At 38.3% G+C, this 27,504-nt stretch overlaps 2 protein-coding genes across 13 annotated transcripts in view; both read left to right on the forward strand.

Annotated features, from left to right (window-relative positions):
• Positions 1-2,998: 2,998 nt before the first annotated feature.
• tfap4 (transcription factor AP-4 (activating enhancer binding protein 4)) lies at positions 2,999-18,657 on the forward strand. 11 transcript variants are annotated; one of them, XM_081387736.1, is made up of 9 exons: positions 3,566-3,730; positions 4,371-4,531; positions 6,944-7,109; positions 8,369-8,467; positions 8,581-8,754; positions 12,078-12,236; positions 13,152-13,319; positions 13,411-13,443; positions 15,712-16,053. In XM_081387736.1, exons 3-9 carry the CDS (start codon positions 7,035-7,037, stop codon positions 15,859-15,861), a joined length of 858 nt encoding a protein of 285 aa, XP_081243862.1. In that variant the 5' UTR covers positions 3,566-3,730; positions 4,371-4,531; positions 6,944-7,034; the 3' UTR covers positions 15,862-16,053. The 11 variants fall into 11 exon arrangements, with proteins under 11 accessions (XP_081243852.1, XP_081243856.1, XP_081243853.1 ...); XM_081387726.1 differs by lacking the exons at positions 3,566-3,730; positions 4,371-4,531 and adding an exon at positions 2,999-3,493; XM_081387729.1 differs by lacking the exons at positions 3,566-3,730; positions 4,371-4,531 and adding an exon at positions 3,149-3,493 and having other exon boundaries at positions 8,584-8,754.
• A 1,746-nt stretch (positions 18,658-20,403) lies between these two features.
• The window catches only part of srl (sarcalumenin), a 29,367-nt gene continuing 22,266 nt past the window's right edge, over positions 20,404-27,504 (forward strand). The window contains exons 1-2 of one of the 2 annotated variants that reach the window (XM_081377948.1): positions 20,404-20,561; positions 20,735-21,026. In XM_081377948.1, coding sequence (XP_081234074.1) covers positions 20,969-21,026 — 58 coding nt within the window. In that variant the 5' untranslated portion in view covers positions 20,404-20,561; positions 20,735-20,968. Of the gene's footprint in view, positions 20,562-20,734; positions 21,027-27,504 lie in introns of those variants that run through there. The other variant, XM_081377947.1, reaches the window with a different exon arrangement.

A 27,504-nucleotide genomic window follows, 5' to 3' on the forward strand; every position in this document is an offset into this window, starting at 1 on the left:
GCCTACATAGAATAACCTCAGATTCTCATCCTAATGGTTTAAAATGAGTTATTCTACCCTTGGTAATTAATATTTTCTTCAGAAAATATACCTCTTGTGTATGTATTCCCAAAATCAGTTTTAATTGTAGTAGAGCTGAACTAGATGACCACTAGATGGCACCTGTCTAAAGCTGCACTGCTACTCAACATGAGCTCCATAAAACAGCATTGTGTAAAAGCTAAATAAATAAATAAAATACATATTAAATATGAATCTCTCAATAAGCAGCAGTTTTAATGTATTACAATAATGTTGATTTACTGTAAAAAGCTGCTAGCATAAAAAAAGCTTCTAGCATATCTATTATTTAAAATATTTCATATTCTTTTCATTTCTGTTATATTATATGTTTTTCTCAAATGCTTGACAGATTTCCAGGCATTTGAATAATGTTTTGTCAGCTGCATAAAATGTGTTTCTTATGGTAGCCTAATATCTAAAAAATATTATAATTTATTATTTAAGTCAAGAAATTTGATTGAATATGCCTGAATCAATCTGACTACATTAGGCTATACACCAACAAAAGTCGGATAAGGCTCCTCAAAGTCACTTTTTACAGTGTGTGTGTGTGTGTGTGTGTGTGTGTGTGTGTATGGGTTTCCTAAACCTAAAATCTAATCAGATTTTATGCATAATTATTCCCAAAACACACTGAATGTTCCAGTCCTGGACCACAAAAACAACAAATCTTGTAATGGGCCATTTGGTCAGACTACAAACAGTATTTGTTTAAAACTATATATATATATATATATATATATATATATATATATATATATATATATATATATATATATATATATATATATATATATATATATATATATATATACTGTATATAGTACTGGTCAAAAGGTTGGAAACATTACTATTTTTAATGTTTTTCTGTTTTAATGCTTCTGCTCACCAGGGCTGCTTTAAAAAAAAAAAATCAAATATACAGAAAATATACAGTATACATATACAATATACAGAAACATTTTGAAATATTATTACAATTTAAAATAATGATTTCCTAATATACTTTAAAATGTAATTTATTCCTGTGATCAAAGCTGAATTTTCAGCATCATTGCTCCAGTCTTCAGTGTCACATGAACCTTCAGAAATCATAAAATTATGATTTATTGTCAATGTTGGAAACAGTTTAATACTGCTTAATGTTTTTTTTTATAACCTATGAAACTTTTTCAACAAAAAACAAACAAACAGCATTTATTTAAAACAATTTTTTTTGTAATAATATACAATACTATTCAAAAGTTTGGGGTCAGTAATTTTCTTTTTTCTTTTTTTTTTAAAAAGAAGAAGAAATTAATACTTTTATTCTGCAAGGATGTATTAAATTGATTTTTTTTTTTTTTTTTTAAAAAAGGTGATAGTAAAGATTTATATTGTTAGAAAAGATGAATAAAGGCTGTTCTTTTTAACTTTTTATCCATCAATGACTCCTGAAAAAAGTATCACGGTTTCCACAAACACAACAGCACAACTGTTTCCAACACTGATAATAACTTTAACATATCAGAATGATTTCTGAAGGATCATTTGATGATAATAAGTAATGATGCAGAAAATTCAGCTTTATACATCACATAAATAAATTACATTTTAAACTATATTAAAATAGAAAACCATTATTTTAAATTGTAATAATATATATATATAAAAAATTTAAAAAAACATTATTTTTGATCAAATAAATGCAGGCTTGACCAGGATAAGAGACTTTCAAAAACATTAAAAATAGTAATGTTTCCAAACTTTTGACCGGTACACACACTCTCTCATATATATATATATATGTGTGTGTATGTATATATATAGCTACATATTATAAAATAATGCATTTAAATAGGCCTGTTTTTTTTTTTAGATATAACTATATAATTTTTTTGTAATACAAATATTATTTTACAATATTATTATGAATAAAATAGCATGTATAATTATGTATATTGTATATAAAACAAGTGGACGTATTTTGCGGTAGCAAATGAAACTGTGATTTCCCTGGTCTCGTGCACGCGTGTTAATGCGCGTCCGCGTTCTTGCCCTCAGCATGTAACAGTCACACACAGTAAAGCACATTTCCGGGTTCTTCATGACCGCTCCCATTTTGTCTGTGTGTGTGATTTGTGCTTCGAGTAAGCGATTAGGTAACTCCTCTTCCTCCTCCTACAACTACAACTTTCATGCACCCAAAATGGTGTTTGAGTGTCAGCCCTCTCTCTCCTCTCTCCTCCTGCCAGCAGTGTCAGCTGATCCCGCATGTTTCACCCCCCAGTCAAAGAGAACCAGCCTTCACACACACCGAGAGCAAGAGCATCATTCATTAACAATTGCATTGTGCATTGATTCTTTTAACAAATATAAAGCGCGCTTACTAAAGGAAATAATCTTTCGCAACAGATCCAGATAAAATTGGCTAATATATTAATATAATAATATTTTAATGCGTTGAAATTTTACATTTGGTACAAAGCTCGCTTACAAAAAAATGATTACAAGCACTGATCATTTTAACAATATTGTAGCATTCTGCACAGCGCGTTGACATTGTAGGATCGTGCTTTCAAATACAAAAATAAAACTGTCTATTTAAGCTATATAGCAATGCAAGGCATAAATTAATATTTTAATATTCATGCATTGATTTCGCTATAAAAAGCTCACTTACTAATACATGCACTGACTGATTTATTAATCTTAACATAAGCATTATGGTGCTTATATGCATAGTTCATACTCATGAAACAACATATTTGTTTTTATTTTCTATATGAATATGTGCCTATATGTGAGTGAGCAATAATGCATATAAGCAATAATGCACTTTGGATATGCACAGTAGAAATGCGCGCACGAGGCAGATATTTAAATGCATTTAAATGAATTTATTACAGTGCGCTTTCTGTCATGCAATAAGCGTGAAACAGTCCAGCTGATTACTGGTGAATAATATGCTCGCTGTTGCAATACTCCTTTGTTTACATGCAAGTCCCCCCGTTCGGCGGAAGGAGGCTTTTTGGTAGTGCAGGGCTGTGTGTGATTCCTACCAGCTGTTTCCCGCCTTGAAAGACATCCGATCAGCTGCAAACACACACACACACGCACACATGCAGAAGGAGGGAGGGAAAGAGAGCAAGCGAGCGCCACACACACACACACACACTACGAGGGAACCCCATCAGCTGGAAGAGTAGAGTAACCTTACAACTCAACACTCATCTCACGCGCTCATGCCCGAAATCAGCAGAACGCGCTTCTTATTAAATGACAAATAGACGGTTTTGTTTTTTAAATCAATAAAGTACAAGAAGAATCGAGGAGCCAGAGCTGGAGAGAAGAGGGGAAGCATGGAGTATTTCATGGTACCAGCTCAGAAGGTGCCCTCCTTGCAACATTTCAGGAAAACCGAGAAAGAAGTCATAGGGGGCTTGTGCAGGTACGTGAGACCCTCTTTAAATCATTGCGCTCGAGACGCACACATATGTGCGCGATTGTTTAATCGCGCGCCAACAGCGGCAGCACTACTACTAGAGTAACATGCACGCATGATTTCTGTGTTATTGTGTACATGCGCCCATCTAGTGGGTTAAGACAGGACGTAACCCGCGCGAGACTCGGTTTTCTAAATTTAATTCATCTCCTGGGGGTCTATGGAACCCCCTCGGCTTGTCAGGTCAGTGTTACCTGTGTAATATCTCGGCGAAATCGATACATTTTGTGTCTAACAAACACAAACCACGTGGTTGCATGCACACACACCACGCTGCTGATCTCGCGCGCGTGTTTAATGTTAGAAACCGCGCATAAGTCGTTACACCCATGAATCAGTCGTCATGCATAGAGGTTTATAGGGTAAAAGTGTGTTTGGGTTGAAGTTCGCGTGTTCTGGTGTGTGTTTTAGGGGCTTAAGTTATTGTGGGCAGTGCGGCCATGCTTGTGGCTCGTGCATTTGGCGTCGTCTGTTTCTCAATGCAACTAAATGTTAAACGTCTCCAGACTGCCATTGCTCTCGAGTGTCTCCGATATGAGGTTGAAATAGGCGTAACGCGCGAGAAATCTCGCCGTGCGCGCGGTGTGAGAGAGATCAGATGATATTTGGACTCTGCGTCGCTGCTGCCGCATGGACGGAGGAAGCGCGAGAGCGAGGCGCATTGTTGTAATGGCGGACCGTGTCAGCTGTGAACACGATGTTTTTTATTTAGGCCAGCGACTATGGTCGTTATCTCGCTTGATATTTTAGTTTCGGCCCACTGTGAATTAAATGTGAGGTATTTAGAGGTTAGTAAATTAATAACTGGTGTTATTTTAATAAGGGGGTGTGTATGCTGTTGAAGGAAGGCCCCGTCAACGCATCTGCGATCCATTAGCGCAGGGCGTTCTGGGAATTGTAGTTTTTCCCCGATGTCGATTGGCATACAAATGATGTCTTCAAAGGGGTGGTTGTTCACGGTGAACTTTGCAGCTCTTTTTACAGGTAATTCCATGTTTCTTCAGTGTATATCAAATGAAGGCTTCCAAGGTACTAATGATACACAATTATTTATACAAAAGTCCAAAACAACCAAGGTAGTTGCCTACATGTTGTTACCTTTTGTTTGTTTATTTGATTACAGGGGCACTGCACATTAATGAACATGGCTGTAAATGTGCCAGAATCTGACACACGTTATTTTTCATCTGTAGACCCTTGACAGACTGTTAAAAAGTCACCCTTAAAACAAGACATTAATACATGTTATTATGGCGGTGAAATTATGCTGTAGTTTAAGTATATCTAGTACACTGGCTATTTTATTTTTTTATTTTTGCTTAAACCATGTTTAAGTTGTCAAGCAAAGGCAATTATTCCTTCACATAATTTCAAAGCGGTCTCAAAACAAAGTCCGGGATGCATTAAATAATTTATTGTTATTTTATAGCATTTAATTTGTGTGTTGTGATCTAAAACACCCAGACAGTAGTGCAGTAGACAGTAATTACTATTTTATGAATTCAATCTTGTCCTATCACTACTATTATTGTATGATGAAATCATGAATTTAAATTATTATTATTGCAAAGTAATAAGTTATTATTATATATTAATTTATTTTTAATAAGCAGTTTTAATTCAATATTTTATCGACAGTTTTGCATATTACTTTAAGTTCTATATATATACTGTATTTTTTATTGTAATGGAAGCTTTAATTATGCCAATGCAAGTTCTCTCGCCTCACACTGAAATCAAAATTCTCTTCTGACCGTTTCATTTTCATGCATAAAAGAAGCTGGGTCACATTCATGTGTACGGCTGGAAACGGCTGATCTGACCGTATCTCTCGTTCCACTGTTGGCTCTTGTTGTGATTTTGGCATGGGATCTGTTTGCCGGGTTTTGAGCCGCTTGGACGTAAGGAAGCGAGCAGGGAAACCTCTCTCTCCCCTCATGTGCGCCTGCACAATTGTTCCCCGTGTTTGTCCTCACGCAGCTGAGGCGCTGCTGATAAGAGAGGCTTTCCAGAGATACCCCGTGAGATGCCCAGACAGGGAGGAAGTTCAATTAGGGTTTGATTTCCTCGGCCAAAGCACGCATGTGATCGTGTGAGGCAGAGATTTCCAGGGGCTTGAGTTTAGAGACAATGGACTTGAATGAGCATTCAGGAAAGTCAATATTTTCTACCTTGCACTCTAATGTTTCTCTTTCCCATTTTTGCATCCTGATTTAAGCCAAAGGGGGTGGGCACTTTGTTGTTTTATAAAAAATATATTTTTTTTAACATTTAGTCAACTTTTATTGAAAGTCAGTATTTATTACTTTACACTCGTCTTATACTCTTAATGTTGCATTCTGTTTTAGGGATGTAAGCAAGGAAAAAACACTTGGCTGTTTTGTGTTAGAATGTTCATTTTTAAAGAAATCTTTTAACTTAATTCAACTTTTATTGAATCAGTGTTTAAATTTAATTCCAAAACAAAACATTTTGCCAGGTTTCCTTAACAAAAAGTACTATAAAATAAAAAAACAACAACATTGTAATACCCACTATTAGTGTTCTTTGAAGTAAATTATAGCACTATTTAAATAACAATGTTTCAATATGGTAATCAAACTTCCATTTCTTTAAGTGCTTTACGACCTCATTAATTAAAGGGTTAGTTCACCCAAAAATGTAAATCCAGTTGTCATTTACTCACCCTCTTGTCGTTCCAAACCCGTAAGACTTTCGTTTCATCTTCGGAACACAAATGAAGATATTTTTGATGAAATCTGAGTTTTCTGCGTGACCTCAACTTTAAATTTGTAACAAAACTTGGTTAGACATATTGCTTATTTTGTAGCAATTTTACAGTTCAAATTAGTTTGCAAAATATATATTTTGTATTAAATTATAAATGTTTATTTTGAGTACATTTGCATTACAGTAACCATAGACTTCCATGGCCTGGTTTCACAGACAGGACTTCGAATAAGCCTGGATTAGGCCTTAGATCAATTAAGGCATTTAAGTGGCTTTTATAGATGTGCCTTAGAAAAAAACATTACTGGTGTGAATCTTGAGACAAAACAGTGATGCTCAAATATTTTAAGATATATCAGTGCAAGATGCTTTCAGTTAAAACCGCTTAAACGTGCATTTTAGTGTAGGACTAGACTTAAGCCTTGTCTGTGAAACCAGCGGTTTATTTATTTCTACCCTTCCATTTTTTGAAGTGCTTTCACTTCTGCAATAATCAGCCGAGTGTCTTCTTTAAAAAGAGTCCAAAGCATTCACTATTTAAATTCAGATCTATGCTCGAAATGGTTAACAGGTTAAATGTAATATTTATACCTTTTCATGTAATATTTATACCTTTTCATTCATTTGCAGAAGACTAAAGTGCAGTGTAACATTTCTTCTTCACAGCTTAGCAAACATTCCCCTCACGCCAGAGACGGCGCGGGACCAGGAACGGCGTATTCGGCGGGAAATCGCCAACAGTAATGAGCGCCGGCGCATGCAGAGCATCAACGCTGGCTTCCAGTCCCTGAAAACACTCATCCCGCATAGTGACGGGGAAAAGCTAAGCAAGGTGAGTCCGACAATCTGGGAAGAGTGTTGATCTCAATGAGTAGTTCTCTTAGAAATGACAATACTTTTACTCACCCTCATGTTGTTCCAAACCCAAATGAGTTTGAAGCTTTAAACAAGGATTGGAAAGCAGTCCATATCACTTACAATGCTAAATTTCTGAAGACATCTGATAGTTGTTTGAAATTTTCTCCTCCAGTGAGTTGGCAATGAGTCATTGAGCTAAATCAGATCAGTCCAATGTGTGAATGAATCATTCAGAACAGTTTTGTGAGCCAGGGCTGTTTCTCCCAAAAGCATTGTATGTTGCCATTGCCACCAATGGTCTCTACGATTATCTTGACTTACAATGCTTTTGATTGATTGATTTGTAAGTTAATCATTTTTAAGAGTTGTATCTTTTTAGAGACCTTTTAAAACTAGTGGCACTTCTACTGCGGATGTTACGATTTTCAGTGAATGTGCGCCATTCATGTCTTTTGAACCCATACGATAGCTTTTTTTTTTTTTTTTTTTTTTTTACAGACTGAAATTTAAGTCATTATTGCTGATCTTCCCGTCTGCTTAATTGCATTGGGAAAGGTCTGCATGAACATTATTTTCTGATTAAGGTTAAACAGGTTTGCAAGAGCATGCAAGTAATGACAATGTTCATTTTTGGGGTGAATGGTTAGCAAACATTCTCATTTAAATCTAGATTTGATCTCAGCGTATGTGCCAGCCCAAAATTAAAATGTTAATTTTCATTTTCTTTGTTTTATGTGTGTGTGTTTTTGAAAGAAGTCTCTTCTGCTCACCAAGGCTGCATTTATTTGATCAAAAATACAGTAAAATTGTGGAATATTATTACAATTTAAAATGACTGATTTCAATGTGAATATATTGTAAAATGTAATTTATTCCTGTGATCAAAGCTGAATTTTCAGCATCATTACTCCAGTCTTCAGTGTCACATGATCCTCCAGAAATCATTCTGATATGATGATTTCAAGAAACATTTCTGATTATTATCAATGTTGAAAACAGTTGTGCTGCTTCATATTTTTGTGGAAACCTTTTTTCCAGGATATTTTGATGAATAGAAGAAAGAAAGTTTCTAACATTGATCATTTTTGATCAATCAACTCATTCTTAAAGCATTCGTGCTGGATAAAACTATTAATTCTTGCTGACCCCAAACTTATGAATGGAAGTGTACTTCTAGCATCCTTCACATTTTACCAGTACATGGATGTAATGCAATCTCTTTCTCTTTCTCAGGCTGCCATCTTACAGCAGACGGCTGAATACATCTTCTCTCTGGAGCAGGAGAAGACACGGCTGTTGCAACAAAACACCCAACTCAAACGCTACATACAGGTGAAGCTCGTGAAACTGTCTTCTTCATTGCATATCCTGTATCTTCACTCCTCTCTCTCTCTCTCACACGCTTTCCTTCCTGGCGTCTCACATTTTCCTCTTCCTCCCCTCAGAAGGAGTTCAGCGGCTCGTCTCCGAAGAGGAGGCGTGCCGAGGAGAAAGATGAAGGGATCGGATCCCCAGACATTCTGGAGGAGGAGAAGGTGGAGGATCTGCGGAGAGAGATGATCGAACTCCGACAACAGCTGGATAAAGAGCGCTCCGTGCGCATGATGCTGGAAGAACAGGTATATTTGTGGCAATTTTTGCTGCTTAAGTTTTATCTTAAGCAACAAACACGCACTGAACACACACTGGGTGTGTGTGTTCAATATTCACTGCTGTGTGTGTGTGTACTTGGATGGGTGAAATGCAGGGCACAAATTCAGAGTATGGGAAACCATACTTGGCTACACGTCACGTCACTTTCACTTCATCTGTCTGAATTAGTACATGTGGCAACTTATTGGTCTATTTTTATCGTAGCGGTCAAGTAAAAAAAAAAATCAGCTAGTGTTAGTAGTTTTTATTGTTGTTGTTTTATAAATAGATATCTATCTTATTATATTGGTTCTCATATATCTGTGTGTATGTTGTTTATTTAAAATAATACTCTTTATCGTTCTCTGTATATAAATATGTAATAGATAGATAGATAGATAGATGCATAAAAGATAGATAGACATATAAATATGCTTAGATTGATAGATGGGTGGATAGATAGATGCATACATAGATAGATAGATAGATAGATAGATAGATAGATAGATAGATAGATAGATAGATAGATAGATAGATAGATAGATAGATAGATAGATAGATAGATAGATAGATAGAAATATGCATATATACAGGGTTCCCACGGGTCCTTGAAATCCTTGAAAGTTTGTGAATCTGAAAAAATGTTTTCAAGGCCCTGGAAAGTTTTTGAAAATAAACATACATAGAGACAGGTCCTTGAAAGTGCTTGAATTTATTTCGATGGTCAGATACACGTTTTCCACCGTAATGGTTCTGTCGCTGTTACCACTTGTGTCCATTCTCAAAACGTATAGTGCTGCGCGGATCGCGGCTAATCCGCGGGTCGGGCGGGCCAAGTAATACAAACATTCCATTCCACTTAATCGAAGGTGGATGACAGATAAATCATTAATGTGTTGAGTTTAATAAAAACACGGAACTCTCATCACGGTAAAATGCAATGAACGTGCGTAACTCTTTTACTTTCGTTTTCAACAACGTAATTCTCTTCAGGGAAAACCAATCAAGGAAAACATATCAGGGCTCGACAATAACGCTTGTCCGGGACACGTGTATTTTTTTTTTTTTTTTTTTGAAGGGGAAAGTGAAAGAGAATTGTAGGCCTACTACTTGCCCGACCGGACAAGTGCCCTGATTAAAACAATTTTTAGTATAAAAATACAAAATAACTAGGGAATCACCGAAAACGTGAGGATGATTCTGTTTTATTTAATTTAATGTAAGTGGTGATTGATAGCCTATAGTTGATAATAATATAGGCCTACTACCTAACCTACTGACGGTAACAATGTTGCGCAGTTGAGGCTCGCACAGTTATTTATAACACTATAGTTAAGAAACAATATATAGGCTAGCCTAGGCTACACACAATCAGAGAGATGTTTTCCTGAATGCCATCAACATTGAAACCGAGACTGATTTCATAACAGTTCAATAAACAAATAGTTAAAATTAAGTCACTTACATTTTAAACGCAATGACTGTTTTTGTTCTGTTTCAGCAGCGAAAATAGTTCCAAACAAAGATCACAGCAGAACCATAGCGCATCTCACAGCAACACTTGTTGCATTACTGAATGATTCAGCGTTTTGAACAAATCGGTTGAGTTAAAGATTCAATTACCCATTCATAAACTGCCTCATTCTGAATGAATCAGCCGTTTGAACGAATCGTTTGAATGAATGACTCAATGACTCGCTCATTAAGACGGTCGCCTGCCGCCTCCTACTGGCAGTTTAGTTTCATGGTTTCATAAAGTATCATTCTTTTCAACATTTCTTATTTGTATATTCAAAAATATTTTAAATAATCTAATTTAAAACAGTTCAATGTCAGTTATTTAATTTGATTGGTAAAAGCCTAGTGTCTTACTATTTTAATTGAATATATTGATCAAATTTAAGAATTTGAAATGAAAGATGGAGCATACATTTAATAAAATTAGGGGAAAAATGTCCTTTATAAAAGGTACAAAAAATAGTGTTTTCAAACAGTGATGTAATGAAACATTGACAATTTAAGTTTGAAGGGAGTATGCATCTTTTTAGGCTATTAAGGAAATGTAATTTTACCAAAAGAAAAACTTTTATTTTAAATAAATGTTCATTTTAAAGCAGCCTATTCAGTGTGATGTTACCATATTATCATGCTTAACACTGAGAATTTGAACAATTGTAATGTGATGATCAGATGCAGATATCTAAATCAAAGAATATCGGCGGTTTGCGCGTGGATTATTTATTTTTAACAGTGGATTCGGGTGACTCAAAGTGCACCAGATTAATGAATTTATCTTTAAAATGTACAAAATTTTCTTATGGGGGGGCATGCCCCCGGACCCCCCAAGGACCCCTTATTAGGATTTTACCACCTCCGCCTCATTTTGAGCCAGGAAAAACCCTGGATACGTTAAGTTTTTCTGCATGAAGTAGGCTACTCTGTGTTGTACGTTGCCATGACGTTCACACGCGCATGAAACTACCATGGTACCTCAACGTTTGTTGTTGGAAACAACAAATGTGTCCCCACATTAAGTCCTTGGATTTGAGGGTATTGGACCTGGAAAGTCCTTGAAAGGTCCTTGAATTTGAAGTTGACCAAGGTGTGGGAACCCTGTATATAGACAATAGATAGATGCATATATATAGACGGATAGATAGATAGATAGACATGCAAATATAGATGGATAGTAAGATAGATATGTAGCAAGAAATACATGCACACACATATCTATCTGCAATCTTATTGGCTCAAATTTAAAAAAGGATATGCTCAAGAAAACTGTAGGGATTTATCAAGTCCTAAATTAATTGTAAACACCTTTTAGCTTATTTTGATTATATGCCATCTCCCATTACAGAGGGTGTTCTCTTTTATAATAGATTTTTGTCATTGGTATTTGACAAATTTCAATAGAACTCATTAGGTTGCAGTTTGATCCGTCGCTCAAAGTTTTGCTCGACTTAATCTCTTGCGTATCTGTATTGATCGTGGCCCGGTGCTGTAGAGTTGTCATCTGTGAAATCCGTTATCAAACTTTTCTTTTGCTGCATCGGTTCGCTAAAATTAGCTCGCTTTAGTCTTTGCATATTTAATGAGATTTCACAGAAGGTGCACAGCTCCCCTGAGAGCATGAATCGTTTCTGAACATCACACTTGAAGTGCAAATTAAACCCCAATCTCTGCCGCTATCCATGAAACTCGCTGAAGAAACTTCCGCAGGCAAAAAAAAACAACGTATTAAGAGGAAACACTGCTCTCCTATACCTTCTAGATATGTGCTGACCAAGGGTCTCTGTGTTTCTGTTAGATCCGTTCGTTGGATGCCCACTTGTACCCTGAGAAGCTAAAGGTGATCGCACAGCAGGTCCAGGAACAGCATGTGCAGTCGCAAACTCTGCTCCGCCTTCAACAGCAGCAGCAGGAACAGCTGGGAAAAGAGACCAGCACCCCTGCTCGCAGCCCGCTGGTCAGACAGACTCGCTTTCTCGCTCTTATCACTGATGCACTAACACTGACTGACAGACTAACCGTCATTCAAGCACAGAATAAAAGAGAGGCCCTCAGTTTTGCAATGCACCATGTCAAATTGAGTTTGTACGAGTTGATCTGATGTGATGATCCACTAGAGGGCATTAGAAGAGTTAAAGACCACATCAAATGACATTTAACTTCTATAAAGTGACAGATTTCTGAGTGACGCAATATTCATTTAATAATATAGGGCGGGACTTCATTTTACCCATCATGTAATATTATTTTTGTCCTTTTTTTAGTGTTATATTTATGTGAACCGAGAAATATTTTACAGTAGTGTTGAGAAGTTTTGGGTCAGTGAGATTCTGAAATTAGTACTTTTATTCAGCATGGACACAATAAAATCATAAAGAGTGTCAGTAAAGACTTTTACAACATTATAAAAGATTTGTTTCAACTAAATGCTGTTCTTTTGAACTTTCTATTCAGCAAAGAGTCCTTAAAAAAAATTCAATCCGAAATGTGTCTTGAGCATCAAATCATCATATCAGAATGATTTCTGGAGGATCATGTGACACTGAAGACTGGAGTAATGATGCTGAAAATTCAGCTTTGATCACAGGAATAAATTACATTTTACAATATATTATTTTAAATTGTAATAATATTTCACAAAACAAATGTAGTCTTGGTGAGCATAAGAGACTTCCTTCAAAAACATTTTTTTAAAAAAAAATCTTACTGACCCAAACTTTTAAACTAGTGTAAGATTTGTTTCTCTCTTCTGCTGAATTGTGCACAATAAGACCATAAAAATCTAAGAAAGTAAATGTATGCATGAATAAAGTGTAGGTTCTTTGTTCATGGAAAAGTTGTCCTTAATTTGTTGTCCCACTTTATTCGTCAGGTGTTTTCTCCTGCCACGCCGCCTGCACCCACTCATCACGCCACAGTAATCGTCCCCGCCCCTGCGCCGCCCCCCCCTCCCCATCATGTCACCGTGGTTACCATGGGCCCCGCCTCCGTGATCAACACCGCATCCACATCACGACAGAACTTGGACACCATTGTGCAGGTAAAACACAAGTCTACCCAGCTCCAGGAAAAAGTCATGAATGAGATTTAACTACTTATATGTGGCTTATTGGCCATATATGTTTTCACAGACACTAAAGAACGGCACCCGAATCCCTTTAAAAGTGAGTGCAGCGCTACAAACAAGCATAGAAAACCTGGAGCTTTAAAAAAAAATGCATTATGAATCACAATTCCATTTTAATTTTTTTTTTTTATCAGAAATTTTTTTTCTCCCACATTATGCAGTGTTGTTACTTATCTATATTGGTTAACAGTTGTTGCTCAGACTAAAGGCCCCGATATACTCACGGCAAAGTTATTTTTCGTTCTTCGTTTAGGGCTAAATTGTAGTTCAAAATACGTGAGCAGCGATATACTGTTATCGAACATCTGACGCCGCCCACTGCTGAGAAAGTGTGCTGCACGCTTTCCTCTCAATAACACAATAAAATTGATAAAACAGCAAGCATATTTTTAATAAAGCATCTGATCATAACAACATGGATATGTTTGCACGAGCTCTGCAATTCAGCACTCTGGCAAAGCCACGTTTATTTATATAGCACTTTATACAATAGATTTCTTAAAATCAAGTAGCTTTACTTTATTAAACATGAAAATAAGTGTCAGTGTCTCGTTTCATCAGAAGCACAACTTCAGTGTGTTCATGTTTTCACTCATGGACGTCTGATCTCGACTCACTCAACAGGAGAAATGAAACGAGCCTCTGCACAAACCTACCTATTACGTAATCGCCACAGACCAATGGGGAGTACAAAGGCGTTTACCAGCCGGAGCAAACTTTTCCCAGCAAGCTGTTTCGAACTCCCCAAACAAATTTCATTTTGGCTTGATTTTGTTCAAAATGATGTGCGTTCTTCAACTTCGCTTGACGTATATCGGGGGCTTAAGGATGTGCAAAACTATATATTTATGACTCGTTTTCAGCCGGGTTAAACTAAACAATTTGTCTGTCAAAAGTAGTTCAGTGATACCAAAAATTAAAAAAATGGCAGTGACTGAACGCAGTCTTGCTGCTTTTTAGTAGAGTCAGTGTGTTTATTTGTTGAATATCTGTTAATCTATTTTATCTTTTTTAACTCTTATTGCACATAACCATTGTAAACTTCACAAAAAAACTGAGCCCTACAGATCAAGCAAGGGATTTTGTTAGCATGGGAATCCTCTCTGAGTGATGTTGACCAGTTTATCTATTTCATGTAGTACACTTGCTAATATAAGTGTAAAAGTCTTGGTTTTTTTTAGAAAGTGTGGGAATGGCACCAATTGACGGGTCTTTGAGGCCTAATAGAGCGCTTTAGTGATGACGTGTATTTGTTGGCCAACTTATCACCCTGGTTCCCTTGACAAAAACCCAATAGGATTTTTCCATTGGCCTTTGGATTGTTGCAAAAAATAAGATATCTGTGATCAACAAAACTTTATGATTCTTGCATTTGTTTTGTTCATCTTGATAATTCTCAAATGAACACAACTTCTATGAATTTTGAAGCCTAAATGCAATCGTATTTAAACATTTGCTAAATCGAACTACGCTGCGATCAAATGACTTCAGCGTTAGCTTTACTAGGCTTCCAACAACTCTTTCTGTCTTTATTTAAAGACTTGGGCCAGTCATGGCCTAATGGTTAGAGAGTCAGACTGGTAACCCGAAGGTTGTGGGTTCAGTTCTCAATACCGGCAGGAAATGACGGAGGTGACCTTGAGCAAGGCATCTAACCCCCAATCACTCCCCGGGCGCCACAGCAAAAATGTGTGTGTCTGTGGTTTGCAGTGTGTGTCCACTACTTATTGCTCCTAATGTGTGTGCATTTACTTGGACATGCAGAGAACAAATTCTGAGTATGTGTTACCAAACTTGGCCTTCTTGTCATCTCTGAGTTATAATAGTTTAAAAGAGCGTGATCATAAACACAATGAGGCAGTAAAAGCAACCTAGTAGATGAGTTTGCTTGTTCGACACGACATTTCCTTTTCAACCTCTGTGGTTACAGTTAGCCACTTGCTAGCAACCACCTTTTTCAAGAGAAAGTAAAACTTTATAAAAATCACAAGATGGTATTAGCCTACTGATGTAGTTTATGCCGTAGAATAAAAAGTGAAAATATCTTAAGCTTGTGTTAACCACAGACTGTATTATAGCCATTTAACCAAAAACCCATTTACTTTGGGACGATTTGCACGGCAGTGCTTTGTTTCTGGGGTTTTGGTCTACAAAAATACGTCATTCCTGCAGTGCTCTATTACATTCTGTGCAGCTTCAGACCTCAACTAGTCTGGCCCTTTTTAGATCATAACACGCAACTGAACAGCCAAAAACATAATAAATCAAAGTGTCACCTTAACAGTTTCGTCCTGTTTTCCCGCAGGCCATCCAGCACATCGAAGGCACGCAGGACAGGATGGTCGTGCCCGAGGAGGAAAAGCGCCGGGCGGTCATCGTCACCCCGGGTCGCGTCCTCACAGATACCGGAGACTCCGACACCGCCTCTGACAACGAAGGATCTGAGGACTGTTAACTGCCCCGGTCACCCCCATCCCCATATCCACCCCACATGTAACCGGGGGCACGGAGAGGGGTGAGGGGGGTCTGTGGAAGGGCCTCCGCAGAAATACTCTTTCTTTCTCTCTCCTCTCTTCCTGTCGCTGTCTTCTTTACACTCGCATATGGGACTCACAGACTCAATGACTTGAAGGTTTTTTGGGGGGGGAAAAACGAAACAAAAACTGAAAGGAAAAAAAAAAGAAAGTTTACAGGAAACGTGCCGCAAATACAGAACGAGCACGTTTATGTATACTCACGCAGTACACTATAACTCCATAGCACTCTGGTAACTTGTTGATACATTCATATGATACAGCTCTTACTCATACTCCGTCGTCTATAGTTTCACCAACGCACGCTCCCAGGTTAGCGATTTTGTGAGGGGAATCACAAAATCTGTCAGAATCTGCCACAGGTCTTCCAGGCCTCTGCTTCATCACTTCCTGTTCTCCTACATCACTTCCTGTTCTCCTACATTCTGCCCATAAGAGGGCAGTAGAGTGTTCTGATTGGAGAAATCCCATTTCTGCACTACAGGACATCTCATCTCTCAAAACAAACCCTTTGCCCCACTATCCCGCTCTGGCTGCGTCATATTCCTCTTTCCGTTCTGGGGAGGCTTGAAGCATCACTGTGAGCCAATGAGACTTCAGAAACCTGTTCCACACCATGGCTTCCGAAAGTTTAGAGGAAATGTTACTTTTCTGTTTTTTTTGGGCGTAGACACGCCTCTAGTTTTCCCATTTGCTGGCGATTTGTCAAGTTCTCAATAGCGTGACAATGACTGCCACTGCTCAGAGGGGCTTTGTATTGTGCGCACTTTTTAAATTACGCAAAGAGGGGGGACTTTGTGCACTTATTGTCGCTCACCTTTACTGGGCTGGGTTCCCAGTACACACGTTGGTGTAGGGTGAAGCACTCCCTCCGTCGCGTCCAAACGCCCCCCCCACGGTCCGGTCTTTAAAGTCGTAATTTCAAAATTCTGGCCGAATTTTTTTTAATGTCGTTTGTTTGTCAAATGAATGGAATAAGCTAACCGCCAGGTACTCGTACCTGCGAGGAAATTTGTGTCGCTTTTAGCACATTTGCTAATATAAGCGTTTGAGGAAGTGTTGGAAATAGCACTACCAGGGTTGTCGTGGCCCGATTTCAGCCTATGCAGCTCTTTTGGTTCTCGCCCCCCCCTTTGAGAGGAACTTCGTGGCCACTTTGGCCTTCTCCCAGAAGTATTGTCATGTCCGTTTGTCGTCCAAGTCGTGTCAGATGCTCTCTGCGGCGTATAGTGAGAGTGACTAGCCCGTAATCTTGTGCTCTAGCTCTATGCACTCTGCTCGCTTGAATGTTTTAGTTTCCCTGTATTTCCTGGCGTTCGTACGCGCCACAGATAATCACATGGACAGCAAGGTGGTGCTACTCCTGCTTGAACTCTCCAGATAAGCCAGGGCTGTCCAATCCTGCTTCTGGAAGGCCATTGTCCTGCAAAGTTTAACTCCGTTCCCAATTAAACACACCTGAGACAGGTGTGGTATGGGACGAGTTGGAGCTAATCTCAGCAGGACGTTTGCCCTCCAGGACCAGGATTGGAGACACCTGGAATAAGCCATGCGATACTGTGAACTCTTCATGCCCCTGGTGGGACTGAGAGATGTATCCCGTGCCGAACAATGGCCAGTGGCTTGCCTTAACACAGCTTCGGTGTGCACTGTGAGGCACAGAGGCCTGCCTTAAGCTTTAGCCCTGAAGATGGCGCTAGAGAGTGAGACGTAACACGCCCCATGTTCATCTCTTCTCGCAGTTGATGTTTCCAAACATTCCAGATCAATCTACCGTTGTGTTTTGCATTGCGTTGCCGGCGCTGAAGTCCGGCAAGATTTGGCCATAGAGGAAGATGAGAAGTGTCTCTTCTTTTTTTTTTTTTTTTTTTTTGCATTCGAAAGAGTGCATGTCCCCCTTCCCTTATGAAATATTACAGGGAATCTTTTTGCTGCTGGACAGATTGTGTTTTTTCCTTCTGGCTCTGTGGACCTTGTTATTCATATTGCGGTGAAGACTACTGGGAATCAGGGCTTCCAGAAGAATGGGATGATCTAATATTGGCAGATTTTTTTTTCTCGCGCGCTTTTTATATTTGGATAATGGTTTGCTTGGGTCATAGAGACTAGTGTCCTGCTTGTGCTGTCTTTTGTTTTTCACGTTAAGTCTGTAATAACGGTTTTGTCTTTGCGAAAAAGTCTCTTTCGCCCTCCCGCATTTGAACATTTCCTCTACCGAAGCCACAGGGTGTCTATTTTTTTTTTTGTGTGTGTATTTTTTACTCACAGAAATCACTGTAAGAAAATCCTGAGGACATATCAGAGGTTGGGTGTGTCGAGTGAAACGGGGGTGATTTTATGAACCTGAAGCACTTACTGTAGTATAACGAGGAGTGACTCTTATTTTCAAAGAGACGTTCTCCTCGACCGAAGCTCTTCTCGCTGTGATTTTTGAACCACACGGCTGTGTTTAACCCTCAACGTTTGTCCTGGCACACCACATGTCCTCTGGGCCGTCTCCACAGTCTCCAGACTTGTCCTGTCTCTCATCTTCTCCCTCTTTTATTGTCTGTCATCTTTATTTTTTTTGTTTCTATTTTTGTTGTTTCTCTTTATGTGGGACAGTCAGTCCGTTTGGTTGAGAAGCTATTGTATTTTTTTTTTTAAAAACTGGGGAAAAGAGGCTTGTGCCTTTGTAAAAACAGAATAATAAAGTTTGTACTTTGTTTTTTACAATTTCTCTGTGTATTGTGTAGTTATTTATTCGTCTTCTATATGAATTATACAGGACTGTCTGCATTACACTCACGTTAGTCATTAACATTATAAAAGGCTCTGTAAAAGAAAACTGGACCCCCTATTGAGCCGAGTTTCTCCCAAGGTTTTTTTTTTTTTTTTCTCCGGTTCCTTGCCACTGCCACTTTAAGAAATGTAATATTCAGTAATGTTATGCTTTTAACTGCACTGATATTATTGGATGAGAACACAATCTGAACTGAATTGAGTTGGATATAAAACTATTGCCTTTTGTAGATGTGCTTTTTTGCTGAAACTGAGTTTTTCATAACTGATGAATTTTAATACAGCAAAGGCCCGTTCACACCGATAACCAATAAGGCCACAGAGAAACAATATAGCTGGAATCACTTTCACAACGATTTTCTTCCAGCTGATGAACAATAAAAACATTGACAAACGGCAGTGTGCGCTTATACTAAACATTATTGTGCGTTTAAGTGGATGAAGATATAGTTAATTATAGTTATCGTTCTTGGTGTGATCACTCTTATTTTACTGTTTTTTAATTGTGAAGCTGCTGAAATGATCTGTATAAAGTGCTATTTTATATATATATATATATATATATATATATATATATATATATATATATATATATATATATATATATATATATATATATATATTACAACATATCGAGTAACAAATCATTTCAACTTTAACATTCAAAGCTATATTTTTAAATATAAGAGACGTGTTGCTGTGGCATTTGGGTGCCTCATAAATAGAAAGACAAGCTTATTTCTGTCGGGTTATTCTGACTACTGGAGTGTGACGTACATGAGCAAAGATCATAAACCCTGAGTGCTCGAAGAATGTTTTATGATTCCCTCGAAGATGTTAACATGTGCATTGTCACATCTAATCTAGATGTCACATCTAAAACTAAACCAATTTGGTTTCGCTTTCATAGTTTTCACTCATTGTTATGGTTTCAGTTTTAGTTTTGGTCAGTGTTAATGCACAAAATGGTATCATTTTAAAATGATGTAAAGGTGTCATTTTTGTTAGCAGTCCAGTGTTACGGCTGTTTTAGTGGTATGTTTGTTTATTGGGTGGGTTAGATTAGAATTTAAGTTTTGGTTTCACTTTATTGTGATGTCTCTTTAACATTCTGTTGACTAAGTAAAGTTGCACCTACATGTCTACTAACTCTCATTAGAGTGTTAGTAGAGTATTAGTAGACTGTTAGGGTTAGAATAAGTTGACATGTAGTTGCAAAGTTACTTATAGTCGGTAGAATGTCTGTTGGGGAGCATCCAGCATCACAATAAAGAGTTAGCAGATATTAAGCAAAGAGTCTACTAATACTCTAATAAGAGTTAGTTGACATGTAGTTGCAAAGTTACTTGAAGTCAAAGGGGACCATCAAAATACAGTGTTTTGGAGTCCTAAAATGTATTTTACTTTCATTTTTTACTTAATGTCTTTCACCATGTTTCTGGTCCAAGTTCACAATGAGCATGTCTGGAGGAGTCATGCAGTTCATTAGTTTTAACTGTCTTATTAGTAAATTGCTCATTTATAATGGATTTGCATAATTGTTCTTAATCCCAGACTCTAAGCAACAGAAACAACCACATGTTTGCTTCACTTTTGTCTTTTACAAATGAATTGTGCGTGTACATTTTACAGTGTATTCACAGGATTAAAGAAGAGAGAGTTCATGTGCCTGTGAAGTGCTCGAGTCGGTGTCTGCGGTGTAATGATAAGGCGTTAATCTCCGCTCTCCGAGGAAATGATGATGCTGACTTTTACACCTTATTCCTGACTGTCAACTCCTGTAATCCTACCCAGCACGACAGCCAGTGACTTACAGCGCCGCCTCGAGCCTGTGATCGGGGTTAGTGGGAGTTCGTTAAATAGGACAAAAGTTTGATGACCAACAAGCTGTTTTAATCCGTACTACCACGTTAATTGTGATTAAATTCCTAAAATGACTTCTTTAGAAACATGGAATGCCATGGCACAAATAGTGTTGTCTTGTTATACCTCTTGTACATCATTCCTTTTCAGTTGCCAAAATCAACACCAGCTGATGTACCCAAGCGCTGGTTTTGACGTCACCACCGTGACAGCTCTGCTAAAAGAGACAGTCAGCTGCTCTGGTCCGCCTTGTTCCGACACCTATGCTACCGGCCCCCTCCGTATAGTCCCGTCTGTAAGACCACCCTCTCGCTGGCGCCCTCTGACCTTCTCAGCCTGGTATATATAGCCAGACCGGCGACCAGAGGTCTCCTGGCAGCCAACATGAAGGTCTTAGTCTCGCTCTGCGTCTTTGTGCCCCTGCTGGCACTGGCCACAGCAGGTAAGAACATTATACTGTTTGCAATAGCTCAATAATATGGACCCGAGATTAAGTTTACTTGTCTGAGTCCCAATCCCCATCTAGTGATTTGAAACATTTAAGCTCGGTGTGCAAAGGAAAAACTCAAATGGAATCAGAGATGGAAAGTATTGCATGTTGGTGTGTCATATCTAAATGGTTGGTAGAAACTATAAACCTCTTGAATGAGTTCCTAATGGTAAAACTCTGGACCAACGGAGCATGTCACCATCTGCTGAGCTATTTAAACCTGCAGCGTTCAATAATAACTCTGGGCAAGGATGAGTTATTTTAAGACTCGGCATGTATGATTTGACAAAAACGCCTGAATGCTAAACAAATAAAAATTTACGATTCCAGATTAAGTTCATAGAAGCTCTTGAGTAGCTGATTGTGTCATAGTAGGAGAAAAGCATGGGGTTTATTCTCGTACGGTAGGCATTTTAGCCCATGCATTGTGTGTCAGCTGTTGTGAGGCATGGCACCAGCTGATGGAAAGAGCTAGAAGGCTTGTTCGGCTTGAAGCGGCGACCGGCGTATGACATCAAAGTACCGCGAGAGCTCTCGATGTACTTTGATGGCGGTCTGCTTCGAGTCGAACGAGCCTAGAGTCTTAAACACTTGCTGTATTCCAACTTCTCTCATATTTATATGATGTCTGAAGTCTGAGGTGCTTGTTCACTTTTTTATTGGTTTTATTGACTTGCCAACGTGAGGCGGCTAAATCCTCTAACCGCTCCATCCCAGAAGGTCTTGTCTTTTAACCCCAGGCTATAATAATCCAGCTACTCTAGCTCTGGATGTATTTTCCGAGGGCTCTGGCAGCCGTTTTACCCTTGTTCCGTCCTTGGGTCTCCTCTCAGGCCCGACGTGGGCCTTTCGTGGGCCCAGGCTGCCGTCAGGTGTCTAAGATTGGAAGTTGTCCTGTAACCGGAGACTGTCTACTATAGATTCCCCCATCGTCCTCTTCCTCTCTTCCCCTCCCCTTCCCTTCAGCGCTTGTCTTTGGATCCAGCGTGCAGCTGCTGTCACCCTGACACAATCGCAATTTATTTATTCCCAGCCACTGGCCATATAAGGACGTGCATTATCTCAGCAGGAGGAGCCGCGGCGATCTACGCCAGTCCCGCACCGTTATTGTGCTAGTTGCCTCAAATGGACAAAAATGTGGCTGATTAGGTGATTATCCTAGCATTGTGGAATGGTAAATCTTATTGGTGAAAAAGAGTGTTTTATTCTGATTATGGGCTGAATAAAATAAAGCTGAATTTTTAAAGGAATAAATCAAATAATTTTTACACTTTCGCTGGTGCAAATCGAAGTTTATCTGTGGAAACTTGAGTTTTGCATGAGAGCATTAAACTTGGTCATCATGCAGTCAAAAAAGCAAGCAAGTTTTACCATGACCCATGCTGTGATACTGTTGTCTTTGACTGTTTGAATCCACTAATAGGCTTCATGAATTTGGTTTTGGTTCTAGGGTTTGCTTCAATCTTGATTGACAGGGGGTGTGGCTTAATTAGTCAAAACCTGATCTAGGTCCAGTTGCTTTGTATTAGGTCAAAGGTTTTACGACCTTATGACATCGCATCTGTTCGCCTTCCTCTCCTTCTTCCTATTTAGCCACATCAAAATGTCTTATAGGAATGTTTCTTTGCTGGCATGGTGTTTGATTGCTGAAATAATTTATCGAACTGGGTTTGAATTGCTTGAATGAGCATAAAAGCACCTTTTTTGGTTCCCAAAAGAACCTTCCAGTGAACAGTTCTTGAACAGAATATTATAATAATCTAAAGAACCATTTGTTCAGTGGAAAGATTCCATTGATGTTAAAGGTTCTTAATGGAACCATCGATGCCAATAAAGAACCTTTATTATTAAAAGTGAACCTTGAGTAATGAAGGAAGTCGTCTCCATTGACTACGCATTTGATATGGGTGCTGGATGCGAGTAAGGGCTCTCCCCACGTTTCAGCACTGTAGTACCGCAGGCATGTGGTGCCCCTGCTCTTTAGGGACTTCCCTCTGCCTGGGATTGTGGGACGGGCAGCCAAATGCTCATTCCATAAAAAGGCCAATGCGACGTGGCTTTACAGAAACGAGTCACGCTTTCAATCCCCTTTACCCCCTCGGTTCCATGTGATGTTCTTACTGCGTCCTATAACTCTGATACCCATGATTCCTCTGTGGAATTACCGCCCGGATATGATCCCGGTTCTTGGATTAAAAAATGTGTCGCCTCTGCCATTTTGTGTCACGCTATTAAAAGCTTTGCAGTAACAAGCTAAAAACAGCACACAGAAACTTTTGAAATATTTTCTTACTACAAAATCGTTCTGTTAAACACGTTTCACTGTCAAATCTGAGTTTTGGTCTAGTAGATGTTAAAGGACACTCATTTTATGAATATCTTTTTTAACTGCTAATCCTGGAAGCTAAGAAACGCACGTCTGATTGACAGAAAAGGGCCTGTGAGACTCCGCCTCCTGGTTCTTTCTAAAGCATGACCCATTGTGGAGCTATTTCTGTCATCAAGTCAGACCAGAACCTTAGCACCTGTTGCTATTCATGTCTCAGTGATTTGCCATAGACAGACAGATAGATAGATAGATAGATAGATAGATAGATAGATAGATAGATAGATAGATAGATAGATAGATAGATAGATAGATAGATAGATAGATAGATAGATAGATAGATAGATAGATAGATAGATAGATAGACAGACAGACATGGACAGACAGATAGATAGACATGGATAGATAGACAGACAGACAGACAGACAGACAGACAGATAGATAGATAGATAGATAGATAGACAGACAGACAGACAGACAGACAGACAGATAGATAGACAGACAGACAGACAGACAGACAGACAGATAGATAGACAGACATGGATAGATAGATAGATAGATAGATAGATAGATAGATAGATAGATAGATAGATAGATAGACAGACAGACAGACAGACAGACAGACAGACAGACAGACAGACAGGGATGGATGGATGGATGGATGGATGGATGGATGGATGGATGGATGGATGGATGGATGGATGGATGGATGGATGGACGGACGGACAGACAGACAGACAGACAGACATAGATAGATAGATAGATAGATAGATAGATAGATAGATAGATAGATAGATAGATAGATAGATAGATAGATAGATAGATAGATAGACAGACAGACAGACATGGACAGACAGATAGATAGACATGGATAGATAGACAGACAGACAGACAGACAGACAGACAGACAGACAGACAGACAGATAGATAGATAGATAGACAGACAGACAGACAGACAGACAGACATAGATAGATAGATAGATAGACAGACAGACATAGATAGATAGATAGATAGATAGATAGATAGATAGATAGATAGATAGATAGATAGATAGATAGATAGATAGATAGATAGATAGATAGATAGATAGATAGACAGACATGGACAGACAGATAGATAGACATGGATAGACAGACAGACAGACAGACAGACAGATAGATAGATAGATAGATAGATAGATAGATAGATAGATAGATAGATAGACAGACAGACAGACAGACAGACAGACAGACAGACAGACATAGATAGATAGATAGATAGATAGATAGATAGATAGATAGATAGATAGATAGATAGATAGATAGATAGACAGACAGACAGACAGACAGACAGACAGACAGACAGACAGACAGACATGGACAGACAGATAGATAGACATGGATAGATAGACAGACAGACAGACAGATAGATAGATAGATAGACAGACAGACAGACAGACAGACAGACAGACAGACAGACAGACAGATAGATAGACAGACATGGATAGATAGATAGATAGATAGATAGATAGATAGATAGATAGATAGATAGATAGATAGATAGATAGACAGACAGACAGACAGACAGACAGACAGACAGACAGACAGACAGACATGGATGGATGGATGGATGGATGGATGGATGGATGGATGGATGGATGGATGGATGGATGGATGGATGGATGGATGGATGGATGGATGGATAGATAGATAGATAGATAGATAGATAGATAGATAGACAGACAGACAGACAGACAGACATAGATAGATAGATAGATAGATAGATAGATAGATAGATAGATAGATAGATAGATAGATAGATAGATAAATAGATAGATAGACAGACAGACATGGACAGACAGATAGATAGACATGGATAGATAGACAGACAGACAGACAGACAGACAGACAGACAGACAGACAGACAGACAGACAGACAGACAGACAGACAGACAGACAGACAGATAGATAGATAGATAGACAGACAGACAGACAGACAGACAGACAGACAGACATAGATAGATAGATAGATAGACAGACAGACATAGATAGATAGATAGATAGATAGATAGATAGATAGATAGATAGATAGATAGATAGATAGATAGATAGATAGATAGATAGATAGATAGATAGATAGACAGACAGACAGACATGGACAGACAGATAGATAGACATGGATAGATAGACAGACAGACAGACAGACAGACAGACAGACAGACAGACAGATAGATAGATAGATAGATAGATAGATAGATAGATAGATAGATAGACAGACAGACAGACAGACAGACATAGATAGATAGATAGATAGATAGATAGATAGATAGATAGATAGACAGACAGACAGACAGACAGACAGACAGACAGACATAGATAGATAGATAGATAGATAGATAGATAGATAGATAGATAGATAGATAGATAGATAGATAGATAGATAGATAGATAGATAGATAGATTCTTAAATTGATTGATTTCCAGCTGAACAAAGCTGGATTTTTGCTAAATAGAAAATATTTTATGCTATATTAATATTGCAATGTTTGTTATATAATTTAAAAAATATTTTTAATTTAAAATGTATTATATTATTAATATACTATATTATTGATATTGTAATCATAGTGTATCATCAAAATACCTTAGTGTTTATTTTATATACAGTATATATATATATATATATATATATATATATATATATATATATATATATATATATATATATATATATATATATATATATATTTATTTATTTACATTTATATATTGTTTTACATTTATATATTGTTTTACATTTATAACTCTCGCAACATTTATTTGTAACATTACATATGTAAATGTATTAATATTAATATAGATTAATATTATATTAATATATTATTAGGGTATTCGTACAACGTACTGACATCTCATAATACCATGGTATTGCCATTTCATACCATCACTGTATTCTGGTGCTTTCTCCAGTTACAGCATTGAACGTTTGATTTTGTGAAGTTTAGCCGTGTGTGTAATGTAATACGTTTAATCCCACAGCGGCTTTTGTTCAGCTGGAAATCCCTCTGGCCCACAGTAAAGGTTGTGTACACCTCTCCCTAGCTGCCGGTAAATCCTGAGGGTTCAGATGGGCTCGAGGCTCACCTCCCTAATCATGTTCACATTAATTCAATTTACCTCCTGCATCTGCCAGGCAGAAGAACATGATCATGAGGGGGTTTCAGCATAATACACCAAGGGAAACATACCTAAGAGCCGCTGGAACTATAGCTACTAGATCTTATAGGTTGCTAGTTAGGAAAATGAAGCGCATTTTTGTGTTGATTGCTCTATACAATCACCTGCAGCGTTTGAAGGACCTCCATCTGTGTTTATGCTATAAACCGCCATCATAAACACTGAGAGAGATTTCCTAAACAGATCATTGTTTAGACACCTGTAAGGTTAGCCGATGATATTAAACCTTGTTTCCTCCCTAAGCGTGAATGTGTGTATTTGACCAATAAGCCTCAGACTACAGTAGTCCGATGGCATTCCAGCAGGATGAGCTATAGCAACAGCTGTGTTTTTTCCAAAGCCTCTGTTGCTATGCGACAGGCTCATTGGATGTCCGTAGACCCATGACAGATGCTGCTGGTTTGCGTATTCGTCCTTCCAGTGTGTACAGGGTTAAATTAAAGCTAACCCCCATGGACTGACATTGTGCTTTCCTGAAGTGGATATTTTTGTAATTGTGCCGGGACTATATTAGGTGCTGGAGCTGCTGTAGTGTGCGCACTGTGCAGCCCGACGGTCATTTAACTCGTTGACAGCCTTTGAGGAGATATTTAAAGGGGACATGTCATGAAAATCTGACTTTTTCCATGTTTAAGTGCTATAATCGGGTCCCCGGTGCATCTAACAACCCAGAAAACGTGAAAAATGACAACCCCAGTAACTTTGTTTTGGTAAGCATGTAAAAAAATAAGCCGATCAGATTTCGCTCCCCTTCTGATGTAGGAAGGGGATCTTATTCTAATATTACCGCCCCTTAATCTGCATGTTTCCACCCACGGCGCCACCATTTGGTTTCGCGAGCGACAACAGTGTAAACAGTTCGTCGGTTCGAGCAAAGCATGTAAACTG

Source organism: Scardinius erythrophthalmus (assembly GCF_964197995.2).
Source record: "Scardinius erythrophthalmus genome assembly, chromosome: 1".
Taxonomy (NCBI): domain Eukaryota; kingdom Metazoa; phylum Chordata; class Actinopteri; order Cypriniformes; family Leuciscidae; genus Scardinius; species Scardinius erythrophthalmus.